General features: G+C 40.0%; 1 protein-coding gene across 2 annotated transcripts in view; it reads left to right on the forward strand.

Annotated features, from left to right (window-relative positions):
• The window catches only part of MYLK4 (myosin light chain kinase family member 4), a 34,098-nt gene extending 13,793 nt beyond the window's left edge, over positions 1-20,305 (forward strand). The window contains exons 4-14 of one of the 2 annotated variants that reach the window (XM_069853568.1): positions 249-268; positions 3,039-3,144; positions 4,005-4,098; positions 6,747-6,856; positions 7,841-7,982; positions 10,247-10,317; positions 11,060-11,188; positions 11,711-11,863; positions 12,200-12,272; positions 13,783-13,858; positions 16,147-20,305. In XM_069853568.1, the coding sequence (XP_069709669.1) occupies positions 249-268; positions 3,039-3,144; positions 4,005-4,098; positions 6,747-6,856; positions 7,841-7,982; positions 10,247-10,317; positions 11,060-11,188; positions 11,711-11,863; positions 12,200-12,272; positions 13,783-13,830 (946 nt within the window). In that variant the 3' untranslated portion in view covers positions 13,831-13,858; positions 16,147-20,305. The remainder of the gene's footprint in view (positions 1-248; positions 269-3,038; positions 3,145-4,004; positions 4,099-6,746; positions 6,857-7,840; positions 7,983-10,246; positions 10,318-11,059; positions 11,189-11,710; positions 11,864-12,199; positions 12,273-13,782; positions 13,859-16,146) is intronic. The other variant, XM_069853569.1, reaches the window with a different exon arrangement.
• The last annotated feature ends 566 nt before the right edge of the window (positions 20,306-20,871 follow it).

A 20,871-nucleotide genomic window follows, 5' to 3' on the forward strand; every position in this document is an offset into this window, starting at 1 on the left:
GTAGCTAAATGTTAGATTTAGAAGAAGTTGGGCAAAGATTTCAATAATGGAGAAACATTTTACTGTTATGAATAAATTTGGGGTCGTTTTTATTTAAGTGAATATTCAAACTGTTTCTTTTAAACCCTGAAGCAAAATAACCTGATGTTGTTTGAATGCAATATACATGTAGAAATTTTTCACCTGTGTTTCTAAATTTGCTCTTCTTTAAGTGTACCCTGCTCTAATGCCATGTTTTGTCCTTGCAGGTGTAAAGGCTGCGAAAAAGGTACAGGAAATTAGTGTTCAGTCACTGAGCAGACCTGCCAATTTGAGCATAAGCATTGAGTGAATGATGAAAACCTAATCAAAGATGACAAAAAAAAGAGCAGGCTAGATGCAGAAAGTGCTAACAACATATATAAAACTTAAAAAAGCTCTTATAGGATGTATTCTTAAGGGCAAAGCATTTGATTCCACTGCTATTAGAGAGACAAATCTGTAGACCAGACTGATTTCACAATTGTAATTAGTAGGGTGAAAAGGTGTGCATGGTAACTCTGATGGTAAGCAGTTTTTCATGGGCCACATCCTAAGCTGATGGGAAAGAACACAATACTGTTTGCTTGCATATTAGAGGCTTCTGTTCTGGCAGAAATTAGTCATGACTAATTTGCTTCTACCACAGCTACTTCCCTAATACTATCCTTTTCCCCTTTTCTTTTAAAAACAGTGCTAAAACTTCTGAGTATAGAGTGGTGGGAGAAATTATATCATGTGTGGCAAAATTGGTTGATCTGTGGAAGCGCTGAGAACATCCATTAACACAGAATCTGCAGTGCATTGAGTGTAGCCTGCAAAACCAGCTTGATTGCATTTGTACCATTGCAATCTGAGTGAGAACGACTGCAGCCTATAAAATAAAGAAATACAGATTTTCATGTGGAAGCCTGACTGATGCTGTTGAATAGTCAGATGAATGGTGCTTAGGCACTGAGCTCTGAAGCAGTGCTTACAGGGGTGAGGCAGAGATTTCTAATATTAGACCTCCAGCTTGAGAATTTCAGTGCCTATCACTGTATGTGAAATGATGGCACATGAGAAGATGGCCAGAAGAATTTGAAGATATGTGTGTGCGTGTGCATGCATAGGACTCAGAATTAATTTCTTTGCTTTGGGAATGGGGGGAGGATTGGAAAGGGAAAAAAAAAATATTAAATATTTTTGCTAGGCTTTTGTAGCAAGAAATAGGAGATAGTGTACTGAAACTTTAAACTCTATAATGTGTCCTGAGCTCTGACAGATTGTTAGGGATGATTGTTAGGTTAGACTGTCTCTCTTGGAGCATCTTTGATCTATAATGGGAGGTTGTTCTTGATCAGGGAGAAGTCCCCTCTAGTTTGCAAGAAAATAAAAACAGATGATCTGTCACTGGGAAAATCTTGAAGGCTAGAACTTAGGCATACTTTCAAAAAGGCACACTGGGCTCTTTAAAAGAATTCGTCCTTGCCCGAACTTTAGTAACATTTGGAAGCTGAGCTTTCAGAAACACATTTTCTTCTGTCACATACATGCTGGGGTCTTTGGAGTTTGCATTGTTGGAGTCAAATTCTGCCTTTCAGGCAGAGGTTTTCTTGACTTCTTGTGGGTCTCAGTAACATGCAAAGGCCCATACTTAAGGATGTGCAAGTCAAACTGCAGAATCCCAAGTAGGTGGCAAACTTCCAGAAGCTCCAGCTTTTCACAATTCCTTGACCATGAACTAACTTCCTGACCATGTAAGTTATTAACACTGTCAAAAAAAAATCTAGGTACACAGGTGGTGCCCTGGAAAAATGGACATTCACCATGAATAAGGACAATCCACTGCTACATTAATGACCAAACTGCTCCTGCCAGCTACATGCTGTCATGCGGGGTTTTTTTTGTTTGTGTTTTTAATCATTTTCACTGGAGTAATGAATGGTTTTAAAATTGCTCAACAAGCCTCACACAAAAGGGAGCCGGCATTCCAAACCAGAGAGCTCATATTGAAACACTGGGGCTCTAGCCCTCCCAACCAGTTGGAGAAATATTTGCCACCTTGGTCAGCCAAAGGTCATTCTCAGGAATATCAATCAAGTGAAAATCAACATGGGTATGAAACTGAAGTCGCAACACCCTGCAAAAAATCCAAAGAGAAATTGGGCATGCAGGGCTAGTTGCCAGCAGGGATTTTGACATCAGGATGGCAGAATGGTCCAGCATGTGGCGGTCCAGACAATAATACCAGAGACCTGCATTTGTGCTAAAACTCCATAGCTCATGTAGTGTGATGTTGGGAACCCATCCCTTCTCTGTGCCTCTCTTTACCTTTTTTCTGCTGTCTTTTTTTAAGGATAGAAATTCTTCAAAGCAGCATGTGATGGTTACGATGTGTCCTACCACATCAGGTCCTGAGCCAATACAATAAACCCCAGGTGCCTGCCAGGGTCAAACTCCCTCATGTGCACAAGATTAAATGCAATCTTTAAAGATGATGACAACACTGTGGAGAATGACAAGTTGTGTCAAGCAGGGAAGAGGATTCTTCACTATGAAGCGCAAAAATTGGGAAATAGCCTCTTTTATCTGGGCCTAGAGGAGAGCTCAGTCTCTCTTCCTGCCCCACTGGAGAGTTACAGGAAATACTCAACAGTTCCTGAGGTGGAAAAAAAAAGTCAGAAAAGCTGAAATCCTTCCAAACAAATTGCTGAGGCCCTTTGTTGGCTTGAAGCTACACTGATATAGTCTGGCATTTTTCTCTTTACCTCTTGCTACTGTTGTGCGGAAGATGCTAACTTAGTAAAGGAGTTCTTGTCTTTGTAGTATGTTGCCACAACACCACCCTTTTTTCTGAATTGGAGCTCCTGCAGTAAAGCCCTTCTTAAACAACAGAGAAGTACCTGTCTACAAAACTGATGGTAGGCGTACTCAGTTCTTAAATGAGCTTATCCAGGGAAAAGAGGGACTAAAATATGAGATAGACAAGCACTGTGTGGGACCGCTGATATACTATCTGTCTGTTTTGTCTTTTGTAGATGATAGCCCAACTCCACCAGCACCATTTGATCACCGGATTGTCTCAGCCAAAAGGGTGGGGATCAGCAGTTACTATAATGTCAGCGAGAATGAAATCCTGGGAGGGTAAGTTGGGTGAACCCACTCAACATGGAAAGCAAGGCACAAATTTACAGCCAAGTACCCCAGGAGGTGAATGGAAACAACATGCCTCACAACAGCCAAAGTAATCAAGTCTAAGCTCTAGCAGTGCTTAAGAGAGGAACGAGAACAGGAGGCAGATTTTACTGTTTGAGTAAATTTTGGCTTCATGTTTGGCACCAACAAAATTGGCTTGTATTTGGTATTGTTCTAGGTCAGCCAAATGCCCTTAGGCTTTATGACAGGGCTCCTAGGATGCTGTAATACTTCACCTCACATTGCAGCCAGCAGGACATAGAGACATGATTTAATCTTCTTTCTCTCAGTGGGTCCCATCCCTGAAAAAACATGTATGTTTTCCGATAGATCAGCAGACTAATCTGACAGGCGATGTAGTTACTTGGTTTCTTATCCTGGTATTGTTTGAGAGACAGTGATGTTGTCAGTTTTGATGGCAGCCTGGTCTTGGGTGAAGCTCTATTTAATCATGAAATCATAACCCTCCCTTGAAGGAGAATGATGAGATGGAGGGGGTCACATTGTGCACACAAATGAGTTATTATCCTTATGGTATGTTGACTTCCCCAGGATTAGTCATTGCATGTTATGAGGTGAGCATAGTGAATCAGACAAGTGAGATAATATCAGCTAGAACAGTGTGTGATTTTGGTGTGCCTGAATAAATAGTAGCAAGTGTAATCTACATGAGAAAACAGCAGCAACAGACCAATTGAAATGGAACTCAGTAGGGCAAGGATAATTTCTTTTGTTTATAACCTGGTTTACATTCAGAGTCAACACAAGTACTACCGAATGATATTTTTTCTCTTTTCTTTTTTCCCTAGAGGGCGATTTGGTCAAGTGCACAAGTGTGAAGAGAAAGCAACAGGTCTCAAGCTAGCAGCCAAAATTATAAAAGCAAAAGGTCCTAAACAGAAGGTTGGTAGTCTTTTGTTCCCTAATCAATCCCACATCGTCCTTCAGCTACATGACAGATCATCGCCAAGTGGCTCACAGGCCATCACAGTCATAGGACCTGCTAGATTACCATTGGCTCTAGTTCTATTTCTGTTCTCCAGAACATATAGTAACTCATTAAAGTACCTTTTTTTTGGTTTTCTCTCTTTATTTTTTTTTTAAATCTCAATTTTTCCAACTTTCTTTTCCACTCTTTGTGTCTCTTCGGCTTTCCTTTTATTCTTTTTTCTTTCTGCTGTTAATTCTATTAGTGTTTTCTATAATGGTAAATACATTTGTCAGACATGTGACATAGCTTTTTCCCTCTCAAGCACACTGTAGCCTTTGTTGCAATGACCTGATGTCATTGTGAGGGATCCTGATAATAGACATGATCTGGGCTCCTGACATCAACACAAATCATAGAATTACCAGATTGGAAAAGACCTCTTGGATCATCGAGTCCAACCATTCCTACCTGCCACTAAACCTTGTCCCTGAGAACCTCATCTACTCGTCTTTTAAACGTTTCCAGGGATGGTGACTCAGCCACCTCCCTGGGCAGCCTGTTCCAGTGTCCAATGACTCTTTCTGTGAAAAATTTCTTCCTGATGTCTAGTCTGAACCTCCCCTTGGCTCAGCTTGAAGCCATTGCCCCTTGTCCTGTCCCCTGTCACTTGGGAGAAGAGGCCAGCACCCTCCTCTCTACAACCTCCTTTCAGGTAGTTGTGGACAGCAATAAGGTCACCCCTCATCCTCCTCTTCTCCAGGCTAAACAACCCCAGCTCTCTCAGCCGTTCCTCGTAAGGCCTGTTCTCCAGCCCTTTCACCAGCTTTGTTGCTCTTCTCTGGACTCGCTCCAGAGCCTCAACATCCTTCTTGTGGTGAGGGGCCCAGAACTGAACACAGGATTCGAGGAGCGTTCTCACCAGTGCCGAGTACAGAGGGAGAATAACCTCCCTGGACCTGCTGGTCACGCCGTTTCTGATACAAGCCAAGATGCCATTGGCCTTCTTGGCCACCTGTGCACGCTGCTGGCTCATGTTCAGTCGCTGTCAACCAACACCCCTGGGTCCTTCTCCTCCAGGCAGCTTATTAGCCACTCTTCCCCCAGTCTGTAGCACTGCACAAGATTGTTATGCCTCAAGTGCAGAACCTGGCATTTAGCCTTGTTAAACCTCATGCCACTGGTCTCAGCCCAGTGATCCAGCCTGTTTAGATCCCATTGGAGAGCCTCCCTACCCTCCAGCAGATCAGAACTACCTCCCAGCTTAGTGTAATCTACAAACTTACTAAAGACTGTCCATATGAGGACAGGCTGAGAGAGTTGGGCTTGTTCAGCCTGGAGAAGAGAAGGCTCCAAGGAGACCTTCCAGTACCTGAAAGGAGCCTACAAGAAAGCAGGAGAGGGACAATTCATAAAAGGTTGTGGAGATAGGATGAGGGGGAATGGGTATAAACTGGAGAAGGGAAGATTTAGACTAGACATTAGGAAGAATTTCTTCACCATGAGAGTAGTGAGGCACTGGAACAGTTTGCCAAGGAAAGTTGTAGGTGCCCCATCCCTGGAGGTGTTTAAGGCCAAGTTGAATGGGGCCTTGGGTAACCTGATCTAGTGGGATGTCCTGTCCATGGCATGGGGGTTGGAACTAGATGATCTTTAAGGTCCCTTCCAACCCTAACTATTCTATTATTCTATGATTCTATAAGGGTGTACTGAATGCCTTCATCCAGGTCATTGATAAAGGTGTTGAACAGGACTGGACCCAGCACTGAGCCCTGGGGGCACCACTCGTGACTGGCCACCAGCTGGAGTTAATTCTATTTACCACCACTCTCTGGGACCGGCCATCCAATCAGTTTTCCACCCAGGAGAATGTGCACCTGTCCAGTCCAGAGGCAGCCAGTTTCCTAAACAGAATGAGAATGAAATACAGATGAAGAGAATTAATCTGGTCTGTTTTGCAAACCTCATGACCATCTGGGGCTTTCTTGCACAGGAAAGACAGGCATAGCATTGTATCATCCTTTATGTGACAGTGATGTCGTTATTGGCATCCAAGGGTGGGGTTTGTCCTAGCAGATTGGGGTTGCTAAGGCATAGCTGTGGCAAAACTTATCATGAAGGATCCCTTTACAGTCAATGTAGAGAGAGAGGCACCACCAGAGAATGATCCAGCCCATCCTAAACCGCATGTCTGAAATAGCTGGGCTGAGTGGAAGTAGCACTCTGTCTCCCCTGACTGCACAAGGAGGTTTTGAGGACTGCCCTGGACTTTTCTGTGTTAAGAAAAGTATACCTACAGCTGGTTGAAGCAAGTCCTGATCTGCTTCTTTCTTTTTATTACAACCCTGTGAATCCACCACTTGTCCATGTGGATTCTCCCTTTTCTTTTCTCCCCAAATAACTTACTACTGAAGCAGTCCCACACTCAAGCTCTTAATTCAATCTAGTAGATCCTATAGCGTGGACATCTACTACTGCAGGAACAATCAAAGGAAAACCCTGTGTTTCACTGCCATGAGTGAAAACGTGAAGATAATGTAAATGTCTGGGTCAAACCATGTCCTGTTTCATGTAGCTTTCTTAGAGAAAAAGCTTCTGAAACAGTGCCCATGATTCTTTACAGGACGAAGTAAAGAATGAAATCAATGTCATGAACCAGCTGAATCACGTGAACCTCATCCAGCTATATGACGCCTTTGAATCAAAAAATGACATTGTCCTAGTCATGGAATAGTAAGTGTGTTTTTTTCTTTCCCTTTCTGTCTTTACCACTTTTGCTAGAATTATCCATTTCCTTCTTATTTTCTCCTGAAATTAGAAATAGAGCATCTTACGGGTGGAAAAACATTTGAATGATGTTCTCAAAAAAAAAAATAAAAGAGGAATTTAAGACAAAAGTGCAGCCATTTTTTGCATTTTTTCCTGTAATGTGCCACATTCCTGATGCTGTAAAGCGACTGCTTTACCGAGTTATATATCTTCTCTTTAATTTCAAGTTTTAATTTGTGTCAGCAAGGAAACAGACCTCTCAGAGTATCTCCAGTTCTGTGAAGTAAATGAGAAGACATTTTACACCAAAGAGGAACCACCTGTAGGTGTTGTGCCTAATCCTTCTACTGGGTGCCTGAATGGATAGAACTCGGGTTTTTTTGTGCTCGGTTATTAGGCTAAATAGATACAAACTCACTGCCTTAAAGTCAAATTAAGTAGATGTTGTCTTAAGGCAGCCAAAAAGGGTCTAATTTACACATTGAAAAGCTTGGAAGATCATTCAAAGTTACATGAGTTTATATATTCTGGATCATCTCAGACAGTCCTCTGGATCTGGTCTACATGGTTAGCACATCACAAAAGATAAATGTCTGTATAGCTTTGAATGGGTAATCTGAAGGCATTCTGAAATGTCATGAGAAATTGACATTTTTGTTGACTTTAGATAGTTTCAAATTAAAATTTTAAAACATTTCCCTCTTAAACTCTAAGGGAGGAGATCACGAATTTAAATGCAGATTATCCAACATATTGTCTTGGTTTTCCATGCATCACAACCCAGTTCTTGGTAAGTTCAGATCGGAGTCCAAGTTTATATTGTAGACCTACCTTACAGAACTCAATTGTGAATTATTAAAATAATCAATTGTCCAAATCTGATTTTACTATATCTGCATGGGATTGGATTTGGACTTGGTCACCACTTTATTTTTTTTCTCTCGTCAGTGTGGAAGGAGGAGAGTTATTTGACCGAATTATTGATGAAAACTGCAATTTGACGGAGTTGGATACCATCATGTTCATAAAACAGATCTGCGAGGGAATTCAGTACATGCACCAGATGTACATTCTTCATTTGGATCTAAAGGTAGAAAACTGAGATATGTGTTTTGTGCAATGACAGCTGTGGAAAGTCTTATTCTTGATATTAGGCCATACTTCTTAGCAGATTCTCATGGCAGAAAGGGTAAAGGACCTATTCTGCTTTCCTTATACTAATAAGTATTCACTTTAACTGCATTGAGATCAGTTAAGCTACTACAGGAGTAAGTAAATTAGATGAGAATTGTGATCGTAAGTCATCAAGCTTTATAGAATTTGAATTTTCCACAGACTGATTTTACAGAAAGCTGCCAGCTGACTACAAATATCTTGGTATTTTCAGTTTTGATATTTGGATCTCAGGGTATTATGCAAATATTATTTAATTCAACTGCACAAGATCTCTTTTACATATCAGTCATGAGGTAGCAGTTACCAAGGCATGAGTCAGTGGTATTAAATTCAGTGGTTAATCAGGATCAGTGGAAACCCTGCACATCTTTCTGAGGACTACACTATATTGTCAGGGTGATTAAAAGGCATCAATAGATAGGGAACTTAAGGGAAAATACATTCAAATGAAAGAAATAAAAATACTCAGTGGCAGATGTAGGAAATACAGTAGGTATGTATTGGGTTAGGCAATAGGTGCTAGTGCAGCTGGAAGTCCAGAGCAGGGTGCAGCAAATATGCTGCCACATATTTGCTTAGTTATCTAAAATATTAAACTATATATGCAAAAAGTCCTCCTTTTTAAAAACAAATCTACCAATTTCACATTCTTGGGCTGGCTTTTTCTCCCTTAACCCAAGTTTCTATCAAATAATAGACTTGTTTCTTACCTCTGTTTAGTGTAAGAATAAAACAGGATGATGTCTTTAGTTTTATGACTGGCTATAAAGCTTCCTAGTGATCCCTGAGCTTTGCAACAAAGCAAAAAGAAACAAAAATTGCACAAGACACTTTTTTCTTTGGTGAGAATTTGGTTACGGCTGCTGTTTTTGGCTTGCAGTAACTCAGTTAATATAGTACATCTTTAATGTTGTTAGCGTATATGTTATTGCAGTGGTTAAGTGAATGAGCAGATGCTTGTGGGGGCCTTCTTCCATTGCTAATCAATGACCAGACTCACTTTTCTCTTTCTTTATAAGCATCTAGTTACCTAGAAACCTGTCAAGAAGATGTTTTCATGGTTCCTTGAAACACGTTAATTATATTCTTGGAGATGGCACAAGTTTAATATGAGGTCAAAATGCTGACAAAATGATACATGTACAGTCCAAGATATTCTTCCCAGAGATCTCTTTTTGTTTGCTTGCCAGCTATGGCTTCTCCCTTCTGTTTGACTTGTTCGTAAATTGCTGTCAGTAACCAATGAATTTGGGGAGGAAAGCTTGAAACTGAGAGAAAATCATCCTGACCATAATCATCCAGGACCTCAGAAACTATGGACATATGGTCCTGTGGTGTTTAAAAGTCCTACATATAAAATGAATTAGTAATGGTGACAAAGGTTAACTAATGTTTTAAGTGTTGAGGGCTGTTTAATTTCAAAGAGGACTCAATGAGCAACAAGACAGAGTAGCTATAAAACTGCTGGCAGTGAATATGAGACTCTATTTTAGGCATTTACGTTTCAAAGACAATTGGCTAAGTTCTGTTCTCGGTCCCTTCTGTATGAATTTGGAGTAATTCTAGGAAGTTAATGGATTCCTTCCATGGAAGTGAAGAATAGCATTTGGCCCTATGAAAATCTAGAGGGATTTAATGTGCGAATCCTATTTTTTACTAAAATATCTGAGAAAAGCACAAAGTCGATGTGACTACCTTAATACATCAGTGTTAATCAGACAGTTACTGCCAGAATATTTATGAAATCAGAAACTTGAAGCTATAAGAGATACCTCAAAGCCCATCAAATTTGTGGGGATTTTGCCTTTATTTATTTATATTCAAAATTAATGTCGGCTCATTAGGGTCTGTAAAATCAAAGTGCCAGCATCCTGGAACTCCTCTTTGGAAGTCTTCATTCTCTGTCTACTTCCACTAATGAGTTCTTTATCTGAACTACTGTCATATGTCAAATTGAAAAGGCAAGGATAAGAAAAGCAAGGCACAGAACACATGACCCCAACTGCTGTGGGACAGCTGCAGGGGCTACCCATGCAGAGAAATCTGGACAAGGAGGAAAGTTAAAGACGCTTAAGAGATGATTGCTATGTTTTTAATGTTTTTCTCCCTACAGTTTTCTACAAGCCCAGTTTTTCATACTTTTTTCTCATGAAGGTGTTTTTTGTTTTCTCTTGGCAGCCTGAAAATATCCTGTGTGTAAACCGAGCAGCAAATCAAATAAAAATAATTGATTTTGGATTGGCAAGAAGGTACATGCATGTATGCTTGCTAATTGCAAATGAATTAGGAAACAATGAAAAATATATTACGTATCTACAATGACATATTAGATAAATAATGTTCTACTTTTTTTCAGACATATTTAATGTGGCTCTTTTAACCACAGATATCTTTTAATAAGGAATGTTTAGCACTGAGTAAAAAAGATTTGTTATGAAGACTTTTTTTCAGGCAGAAGATTGAAGGAGGGCTGATGCTGACAAAGCATGCACATAAGTAGCTTGGAACACCTAAAATGGACCAGAACAATGACACATCTTGTCTGGTCTCTTGTCTCCAATGTTACACAAGATTCTTCAAAAGAGACTGTAAAAGACCATCAAGGGCTGTTACAGTATCCCATGCTATATCACTTTCGAGTTTAATTAGGTACCATAACCTTAGTGAAAGATTTACTGGTTAAAAATTCCATACCTATGATATGGAGAGGTCCCAAAAGGATGATAACAGCAGCTTTTAGGAGTCCTTGAAATCTGAACGTCTTCCTTTGTGTAGCAGTTGTGTTTTGCCCTGAAGTATGATATAAAGCTTGTGAACAGTTTTCATTCCATATATGAACGTGTTTATTTTTACTTAGTACCTCTGTCTGTCCTTGTTTTCCTGCAGAATTTCCTTTATGCTTCTGAAATCCCTGTAAGTGCTAAATAACTTCTGTTACAACTTTAATTAGAGCTATAATTGATGTTCTCTGTTAATGTTTCCATTTCCTAGATATAAGCCCAGGGAAAAACTTCGGGTAAACTTTGGGACTCCAGAATTTCTTGCTCCTGAAGTTGTGAATTATGAGTTTGTCTCCTTCCCTACAGACATGTGGAGTGTAGGAGTCATTGCTTATATGCTGTAAGTAGGATTCAGTCTCTGCTTTGTAAGCTGTTTCTCGGTTGAACTGTGTCACTCATCTAAACTTGTTGTTTTACTGGAAGGTTGACAAAATCTGTACCCGAAATAGAAAATGTTGGCTTCTTTCCAAATTCAATATTCGATAATCTCTCTCTTTTCCCAGTCACCATGAACTTTAATTCTGTGTTTCACTGCACATTTCACATTACTGTTAGAACATCACACTTACAGAATAATATATACTTCTTGGTAAGTTCCCAGTAGGTATGTGCAAGAGTGGTTGGAGGTCTAGAAAATATGACCTAACACAAAATACAGTAGTTCTTGGTTTGATAGATTAGAAGGGTGCTTATTTAAACATTTAAATAGAAGAGAGGAGTGGAACTGTCTGGTAACTTTCTTAGACAGTAACGTGTTGCAAGACAGGCAAGGAGTGATAGAACAATCATAGGCAGCACATTGGAGATCAGGTACAAATATGGGAAAAGACAAGAGGATTGAACATTTTTTTTTTTGCTTTAGCCTCAGTGGATTGTCTCCTTTTTTGGGTGATGATGACAATGAGACTCTCAACAATATCCTGTCCTGTAGCTGGGATTTTGAAGATGAGGAATTTCGAGGTGTTTCTGAGCAGGCCAAAGATTTCATCTCAAAGCTTCTCATCAAGGAAAAATGGTATATAATCCCTGTATCTTTAAAATAAGTGTTCGATGCCATCATGTCACAATTGTGTCACCTGTGCTGCTGTATTGTAGAACTATCATTACTCCATGTACAGTATTATAATACCATTTCATTGATATTGTTAATTGTGTTCATAAGATCTTCTAAAGTTACCTGAATGCCTTTTTGCTGTGAAGCAAAAGTTACTTTTATGGACTAGCTGTCATCTGGTATAGTGTCCTGAAATGACAGCATTGCATGATGGCAGAACACGTGACCTGTACAAGATAATGGTTGACTTGTAAGATTCTGGGGAAAACACTGAATAGCATTCTGTTTTTCATTTAGCTGGAGGATAAGTGCAACTGCTGCCTTGAAACACCCATGGTTATCAGACCACAAGCTCCACTGCAAACTCCAGGTCCCTTAATTGAAATATCCTTGTGCATCGTAGATCTGCTATTGCCGTCTTGTATTTCCACATCACTATTTCTTAACTGGTTTTGAGTCTTTCTTGCTGCTGCATTTCTTGCCACCGCTAGCCACATGCATCTCCTTGCTTTTTTTTAGCTGTTATGATTTGCTTGTTCACACTTGCTCATCGGTTCTTGCATGTCTGGGAAAAAATATAAGATCATGCAATTGCAGTGTGTGGCTGAGTAGAACCATTTCTTAGCAAAGCAAGTATATTAACAAAATTGGCAATGAATTACTGTATGAAAAGAGATTTCCAGCTGGGTGATTCTGCTTCCTAATTTCAAAACCCTTCCAGGTTCTCCTGAAGTCCCCCATAAATGCTGTTGGATTTCATGCTAGCTTTGGAACTTCACCCATTGTGTATCTTTGTACTTAATCACCTTCTTGCCCTTTGAGGACAGCCAGTTTAGTGGGCAACACAAACAACTCAGCTGGGCTGAGCTGTAGGATCAACAAGATAATTTTGATTGTTCTTCTGTTAAGTAGTCAGTGGGTATGGGAGATTCATGCTGTTGATGAGCTTGCTGTTGGCTGATTTTAAGTGAGTCCACTCTGTTGTTCAGTCGTTCATAAGGGATGACTTTAAGCAAGTTTCAGATTTTTTACAACATTTACAAGTAGCTGGTTCCTCCTTTGCAGGCAAAGCACATCTATGTTAAATAAAATGACTGCTGTATTGCCTAGGATCTATATGACAAGGTACCTTTTGAATTACAGCCATCATTAAGAATTACGAGACCATATTATTAATCAATGAAATAATCATATTAAAATAAGAGGGAAATTTTACGATGATGATAAAGCAGTAGTAGCTCTGCTGATGAGGTGGTGTGGGTTCTGGACATGGTGGAGTGAGCAGTGCTCTGACAGCTCTGCTCTTCCGAGATATTCCTGGTATGCGGAGTAAGGATAACAGAAATTAGTATGAAATGGGAAATAGTATCAATCAAATACATTGTTATAATTTTCATTGAAATTTAGTTTTCATTATAATCTCCCAGAACAGCAATGCTCATGAAGTTATTAGAAGATTTATAAGGGTGCATACACAGTAAAGATGGGATAATTTGCCATGGTTTAGTATTTCTTTAGTGGGTTTCATAGGATACGGTTTGACAGATTAGCTGGGCTCCAGTGAAGCTCCGATTCTGGCAACCTGGAGAACAGACTGTCTTGTGTAAATGCTGCAAGAACATGGGCTGCTTATCTGCTGTGCTGCTTCCCATCACCAATTTTCTTCCAAAACACTACCTTAATAGAATCTTCTGTAGCACATCCCCTGATATTTTTTGTTCACACTTCTTTGGCTTTGTGAAATAGCGTCACTAAATGTGCTGATGTTGCAGTGTTCTGCAGTTACCTTAACTAGAAGTAAAATGTGATTGATCATCAGTTCATGCTCCAATAATGGCATCTTTCTTTCTTTTCTTTTTTTTGGTTTTCTTTTCCAATAGAAGAAGACTAAAGGTGGCTGTGTTTCTCAAGCATCTCCTGCTCAATAACCTCTCTGAAAGACCTGCCGAACAGAAGGTTTGTTTCAGGTCTCAAGTGTTTCTTCAGACATAAATCCTGTAGCCTCTGTGGAAGTGATCAGTAGGCGGCCGCAAACGTTGCGTAGTCCAAAGTGCACAGTTAAAACTGTACTCACCAGGACCATACTCACCGTTGTCTGGAAAGCATTCAAAATGTAAACTAGGCCTATCACTTATACCAAGTCACAGCAATGTGCAAAAAAAATCTTATATATGGAGCCATATGTGCTGCAAACCCTGGCCATTTTAGGGGGAATGGTTATGCTCCCACTGACTCTCAAGGGGTAAGATTTAATCCAATAATTTTTCAGTGTTGAAAGCTTCCAGGTTTTCATGTTGTGGTTAAGAGTATGGTGTAAAAAGGGTAGAAATATGAAAAGTAATTACTTTTTAGCAGAGGCAGAGGCCAGACCCCCAGAGCAGCTCTGCTAGCAGTAGCAAAATGAAAGCAAGGTGTCCCCTAAAAGAAGCTGCTTCACACTTTCGAGGACCCAGTTCTGACAGGACCTACCCTCCTATCCTGTAGCAACCCAAAAAATTTTGACAGAGCATCTCTCTGCCCATTTTTCCTGGCTCCCTGTCCTTGCCCTTTCATTAAGAAACACTTCATTAGTGGTTCTCTGTCTGGCTTAGTTGCCTCCCTCAGGGATCAGGGAGACTCAAATCTGCTCTCACATTCTCTCTCTGGTCTTTGACTAAAGCATACTCACTCAGCTGCTTTGAAATCAAGCTACTTCATGCAGTACAGTATCTCCATAAACCGGTACACTAATTCCCAGAACCCCTTTTACCAACTACCGCAGAAGTTGGTGTCTCCATTGAAGGACCATGGGAACCACTCAGAGCTTCAGGGGGCATCTCTGGGCAAAACTCAGTGGTGGGTCAAGATGTGAAAGAGGCTGAGAACACACACACTGTTAAAACCACTTCCTTTCAGTTCATGCGTCATGACTAACAACCAGAATTCCAAAATAAAAGTACTCTAAGTTTTCACCACAAGCAAGTTTTTAATACTGCCATCCTCCATCATCTCCTTGGTAGGGCAACTGATGCACTGGGTTTTGTATGCAACAGGTTTTGTCCAGAAACCTGTGAAAAACAGGGTATTGTGAGAGGTTGAAATTTTTGTTCTGTTTTGACTAAGTATGATTAGAACAGATTTTATATAGTAAAAGCAGATTTTATACAGTATAGAGTAGAAACACAGAAGCTAATGATCTTTAAGTGTCCTAGGGACTTGAAGCTGCCTTTCCACGGTACACTGGAGGTCAGTGAGAGCTAAGGTACCATTATTATACTCTTGTGTTCTCTGAAGCTACAGAACTCCCTGATAGAGTAATATGTGAGCATCAACCTGTGTAGTGGGAATCCAGTGGGAATTAACATCTCTTTGTGATCCTCAGCATTCACCACCTCTTCAGTGATGCTGGGACAAGTTACATAAAGCTTTGATCTTCTCACCTGTGTGCTTCTATGAAGTAGTTTTCTAAACAGGTTTTCCTGACGTGTTACAAGACTAGTGTTTTTATATGTATTTCCCATTTCAAGCCACTAACTGTGAAGCAACCAAATGGTGAAAATTCACCTTCTCTAGTGCAGGAAGCTTTGTGTTACACAATTTTCTATTACAACCAAATCAACTTTGAGATAAACTGACTGTCCGACAGCAGTTGAAATTATTTTTAAATAAACTTTTTATAGCTTTGTAACATAGTAACCTAACCATGATCTAACCTACAGGAAAACCCGGTTTTGGCTTTTGCAGTGTTATTTCCTCTATGTGTGTTTTTCTTTTTGGATTTTATTTGAGTTTACCTAATGAGTGGACCTAAAGTCATAGCCATTCTTTGTTTTTAAAGAATCCCTTTAGCTATTTTTATCAGGCAAGCAGCATGGTTACCACATTTAACCCAAAATAATACACTCAAGTGCCAGTTGATTTAGACCTGGCATTATAAATGCTTGCAGTGGTAACACAAATAAATGGAGAGGTTTGCAACGGGCCTTTTCATGCTGTGATCTGTGTGAGAAGATAGGCAAAAAAAGCAGATAGCTGCATTTCAAGAGGGACCTCCAGGACCACTTCTGCACTTAACAAAGAGGCCTTGTCTTTGTAAAGTTGTGTAAAACATCTCACAAATAGGGTGGCTGGAAGAACCCTTTGTAAGCAAGAAGCTTAGTTTTCCTTATGCACAAGAAACCACCATGTAGTTGTCCTAGAACACTTAACCAAATAAAAAAGTATACTGCTGAATTAACTGGATTCTTGGTTTGTTTATTTTGCAGAAAAGCTGCTGTGTGGTTACTGCTGCTAAGAGATTTGAAAATATCAGCAGTCTTGGTGCTTTACCCTTCTGCCATGACTGAGACTTCTGCTAAATGGACCAACAGCACTTTAGCTGCAGGACAAGTCCCAGAGTTGCCAAGCTGCTCTTCTCTATTCAACTGTTGAAAGAATGAAAGTATTTCTCCAGGTTGCAGGGAGGTGCTTCTTCTGGAGCACCAATTTCACCATGTCTGGGAGTGCTACATTAGCTTGGATTCATAATGAACTTTTCTTTATCTTGTCTTACATCCTCCTTTATTTATCAAAGGTTCCCTAAGGTTCAAATTATCAGGTTAAATTGACTGTTTCTCATCTCAGCCCAGAAGGCAGGCTGTCACTGCGTCATATCTTGTAGCCAAGGCTGATTTGCAACTGGAGTCAAATAATTAAAGAAAAAAAAATTGCATCTAATTTAAGCTGCCTTATGTAGGAGATGAAGTCTGTTTTTCCTGTCATACTAAAATGAGCTAAGGATTTGCTCAACCACAGTTAAAGCCATGTTAGTGTAATGCCAGTGGAAGTGAGAAATGAAGCTTTCCTTGCACATAGGTGAATTTTCTGCAACTGGGATATGATACATTACAGAATTTTTAGCCTGATGAATTACTGTTTTCTTTAAATACACTCAGATTAATTAAACAAGAAAAAACAAGGCACTATTCATTTGTACCCATGCAGATGCTGTTCTCCAAAATGCAAATATACTTCAGTGTTATTTTAACAGTTATTTTAACAGAGGATGATTTTGCACCAGCTGATTTGTTTAATGCTGATAGGATTGTTTAAGACCATTAGCAAAGAGGAGGGAGAGTCAGCCTTCTGCTCATTATAACCTATGGGTACAGGCCCAAATGGAAATCCTCTGTTTTTACAGTTTTCTTTTCTTATCTTGCTCCCAAGCCTTTCTGATTCTTTACCAGATAAAAAACTTGGAGTTAGAACAGCTGAACTCTTTACCTGAATTTATTTGAGTATGGCTCATCGTTAAGTGAATCTGAGTCTTAGTTGCCTAGACTGTGAAGTTAAAATAGTGAAACTTATCCTTGCTGTATATGGCTTTCAGACTGCTTGGTTTCAAAACTACATGAATGCAAACTATAGTGAGTATTTTGTTCAATGATGCTGACATATTGTTGTGCATTTAATTTTCTTTGATTAATCTAGTTCTGATCAAACTACATATTAACATAGCTATTTCTATATAGTTACCTATACGTTTCTTATGTATTTATATCTAAATTATGTCTTTTTTTCGAAAGGGATCAACATAAAGGCAAACCAATATTATTCATCACTACCCAATGAATTCTTTTTAATATCTTTGTCCTTTGTGGACAGCATTCATATTGAAATAAAAGGGGCCCATTAATGGGACATCAAGGCCATGACATTCTTTACAGCCAGTTTGATCCAATGTTTTAAAGCCATTGTGGTAAATCTCTTAATACTGCTTCTGTAAATGAACAGGGCTTCTTAGAGCTGTGAAATGTAAGAAACACTGATGTGTTGTACTAATTGCAAATACACGAGACCCATTACTGTTATCACACAATGACTCACCATGTAACTGTGATAACATGTAAAGCATTGCAACCTTCAAATCCTCATCTGTAGTCTTAACTAAAGTAAACTTTGACTAGCGGAAGTTGAGATTTCTTTGGGAAAAGACTAAGCAGCCTCAAAGCAAATAAACAGGCATATGACTTTTGGATAGAAACTGGGCTGCTTATTTTTAGTCACCATTTGTAATTGCCTGTGCAAAATAAGTAGAAAAGCTACCTTTCTGTTAGGGCTGGAGTTCCTACTACTGTTCTGGCTACCTTCAAGATATTGTAGGTTTTTGTACAGCAAACAACTCAATAATCAGACTAAAATGTAGCAGACCACTTTGGAATGACAAGATCTCATTATGCCCTTCAGCGCCAGTATTGTAGGATTGGGTTGGGGTTTGTTTTTTTCCTGTGGTAGATTTTACATGGGTATGAATAAATTGCATGTCATTTTGAATCTTATTAACGATACTAAAATAACAATGTGACTATGGTCTTATCTGTGTTGTTGCTCAGTTGAATTAAGAGGTTTTATCATTTGTGGATGTATACATCTGAGTAGTAATTAATAGCATAGTGCCGTAAAGACCAGTCCTGTGTTGGTGAGTGCAGTGCTGACTCCGCTGCAAATCCTCTAGGAGCAATAGCAGAATGTGGTCTCTGTTACGCGCATCCACAGAGTTCATCTGTCAGTAATACATGCATGAGAATTACTTGGGGAGCATGGAAGAGCTTGGCATATTTCACATGCTCTGGGAGGTTAGACTGTTTCAGAAGGCATGGACTGAGGAGGGGGCACCTCACTAGCCACTTACTTGTGCAACAGGACAGTGTGCTAACATCCTCAAGGGATTTAACTTTCGTTCTCACTAACATGGATAGTCATGGTCACACTCTTGAGTCTTATCTATTAATTGCCCCACTATTTCATCCTTGGAACAGCTCCTGTAGTGGTAGATGAGGTTGAGGTTGGGGCAATTGGAGGAGGTGGGACTGAATGAGCCTTTACAGTGACTGAAGGTGCCATTTGGTGCCCAGGGTTAAGCACAAATGTGGACCTGCAGGTGCCCAGTGGAGGAGGAAAATATCCCAGGGATACTCCTTGTTATTGCCCCATAGACTCTAGCTCTGCAGCACTGCGTCAAAAGGCAGGCACATTACCAAGATCGTTATTGTTATTAAGGGTAGAAAAATTATACTGCTGTGTAATTATCACTTTTATGTATAGTATTGTGCCTAATAGAAATGTCTCTAGAGGTGTTTGCCTATATCTTTTCTGGCTGTTATAATTTCAGTTAAATAACAACTTGACACAGCTTCTCTTTAGTGGCCTTCTAATTCTATCTTGTTGCACTTTGAGGGGCATGCCTTTTTGTGTGTGTGTGTGTGTGCGCGTGCAAGTTTGGGTTTGGTTCTGTTTTCCTTAAATATGTTTTCTAATGGCTAATAGCTAGAGGCTGCTGTATTAAATTGTTGTTTTGACAGATCATTATTTATTTTTTACTAGGTAATAATAATAAGCCAGCTAGATTCTACTAAGTCAACTGCATCTGTGTAAGTTTGCTTATTATAATTTCTGATGTATATTGGTTTACACAATTTGTTTGGAAACTGTGTATTACTGTGCTTGAGAGCAGGTGTGGGTGTAGGCGTGGTTGTGTTGGGTTGAAGGTTGGACTTGATGATCTGAGAAGTCTTTTCTAGCTTTAATGATGCTATGATTCTATGAAAGGTGCTGTGCTAACTGCTGTTACTCCATTTAGTTGTGTGCCCAGAGACAGCCAGAGACAGCTGCAGTTACTACAACGCTGATTCAGAAACATCAATGGTGGTGAAAGGGGTGGTATCAAGATGCAGTGTCTGCTCTGAGTACACCATCCTGACATGTAAAAATTAAAGGCCATATCATGGGAGCATAGTGATTTACATTAGGTGAAGATTCGACCCCCAGGTTTGCATACAGACTCCCTGAGGGCTTTCTGCTCTGAGAGGCAGCTTTAGCAGTAATGACACATGGGGGCTGTTCTCCAGGGGCAGCCTGTGGGAAATCACTGGAAGTTGAAGGCACTCGGTAACTGACAGAATTTCCCACGGTATCAGATGTAGTTGTACTCAGAAAAGCACAGCTTTACTTGTCGGGCACTGCAAGACAGCTATCACCTGGCACTTGTAAAAATTAGGATACTGTTCTTCCCGTTTCTATGAATTCTGTAGAGATTCAGCTAGAGAAAATCCCAGAGAGTTTTGCCCAAGATATACCAGAGTAGTCTAATGTTAGCACCAGGATTAGAAGCAAATGTATTTGTCTCAAGGTGAGACACTGGTGGCTTTCCAACCTGAGCACCTGCAGCCAGTCACTCCCCTGAGTACACCCACAGCATAAACAATTGACAATCTATGATAATCCACTCTGGAGTTACGACGGAAGTTACTTCTTAATTTCTTTTTCATATTCCTCCTGATGTCAGAAATTCAATAAAGTTAAAACCTAAGTTAAATTCGGCTAAAACTTGATTCTAATCAGGAATAACAGTGTAGTAATAGTGTAGAATTAAATAAGGGAAGGGCTTGGTCAACCTTTTGTGATGCAAGTAGCACAACAGCCTGGCTTAACCTCTGCAGCCCTTGCAAAAAGTATCTTACTTTACACCAGTCTTGACCGGAAAAGGTAAAAAGAACCTTAATGTTTTAATGGTTAAGGAATCTCAATCAAGATACAGTTTTTCTGCAGTGCTTAAATTACTGCAGTATGAATCAAGGTATTTTAGCATCCTCTTCTTCACCATGAGAGTGGTGAGACACTGGAACATGTTGCCAAGGGAGGCTGTGGATGCCCCATCCCTGGAGGTGTTGAAGGCCAGGTTGGATGTGGCCTTGGGCAGCCTGATCTGGTGGGATGTCCCTGCCCATGGCAGGGGGGTTGGAGCTAGGTGATCTATAAGGTCCCTCCCAACCCTAACTATTCTATGATTCTATGACTCTATGATTCTATGGTCCTCAGTTTAATGCTGACATACAAATCACTGAGACCCTCTTTCAGCAAAATGGCCCCAACCAGTAGGAGTTGTGAGAAAAGCCAGTGTTTGTCAGCTCTTCTCCACTGATGGGGACCTGCAAACATCTCATTCCCTTCCC

The sequence above is a fragment of the Phaenicophaeus curvirostris genome, chromosome 3 (genome assembly GCF_032191515.1).
Source record: "Phaenicophaeus curvirostris isolate KB17595 chromosome 3, BPBGC_Pcur_1.0, whole genome shotgun sequence".
Taxonomy (NCBI): Eukaryota; Metazoa; Chordata; class Aves; order Cuculiformes; family Cuculidae; genus Phaenicophaeus; species Phaenicophaeus curvirostris.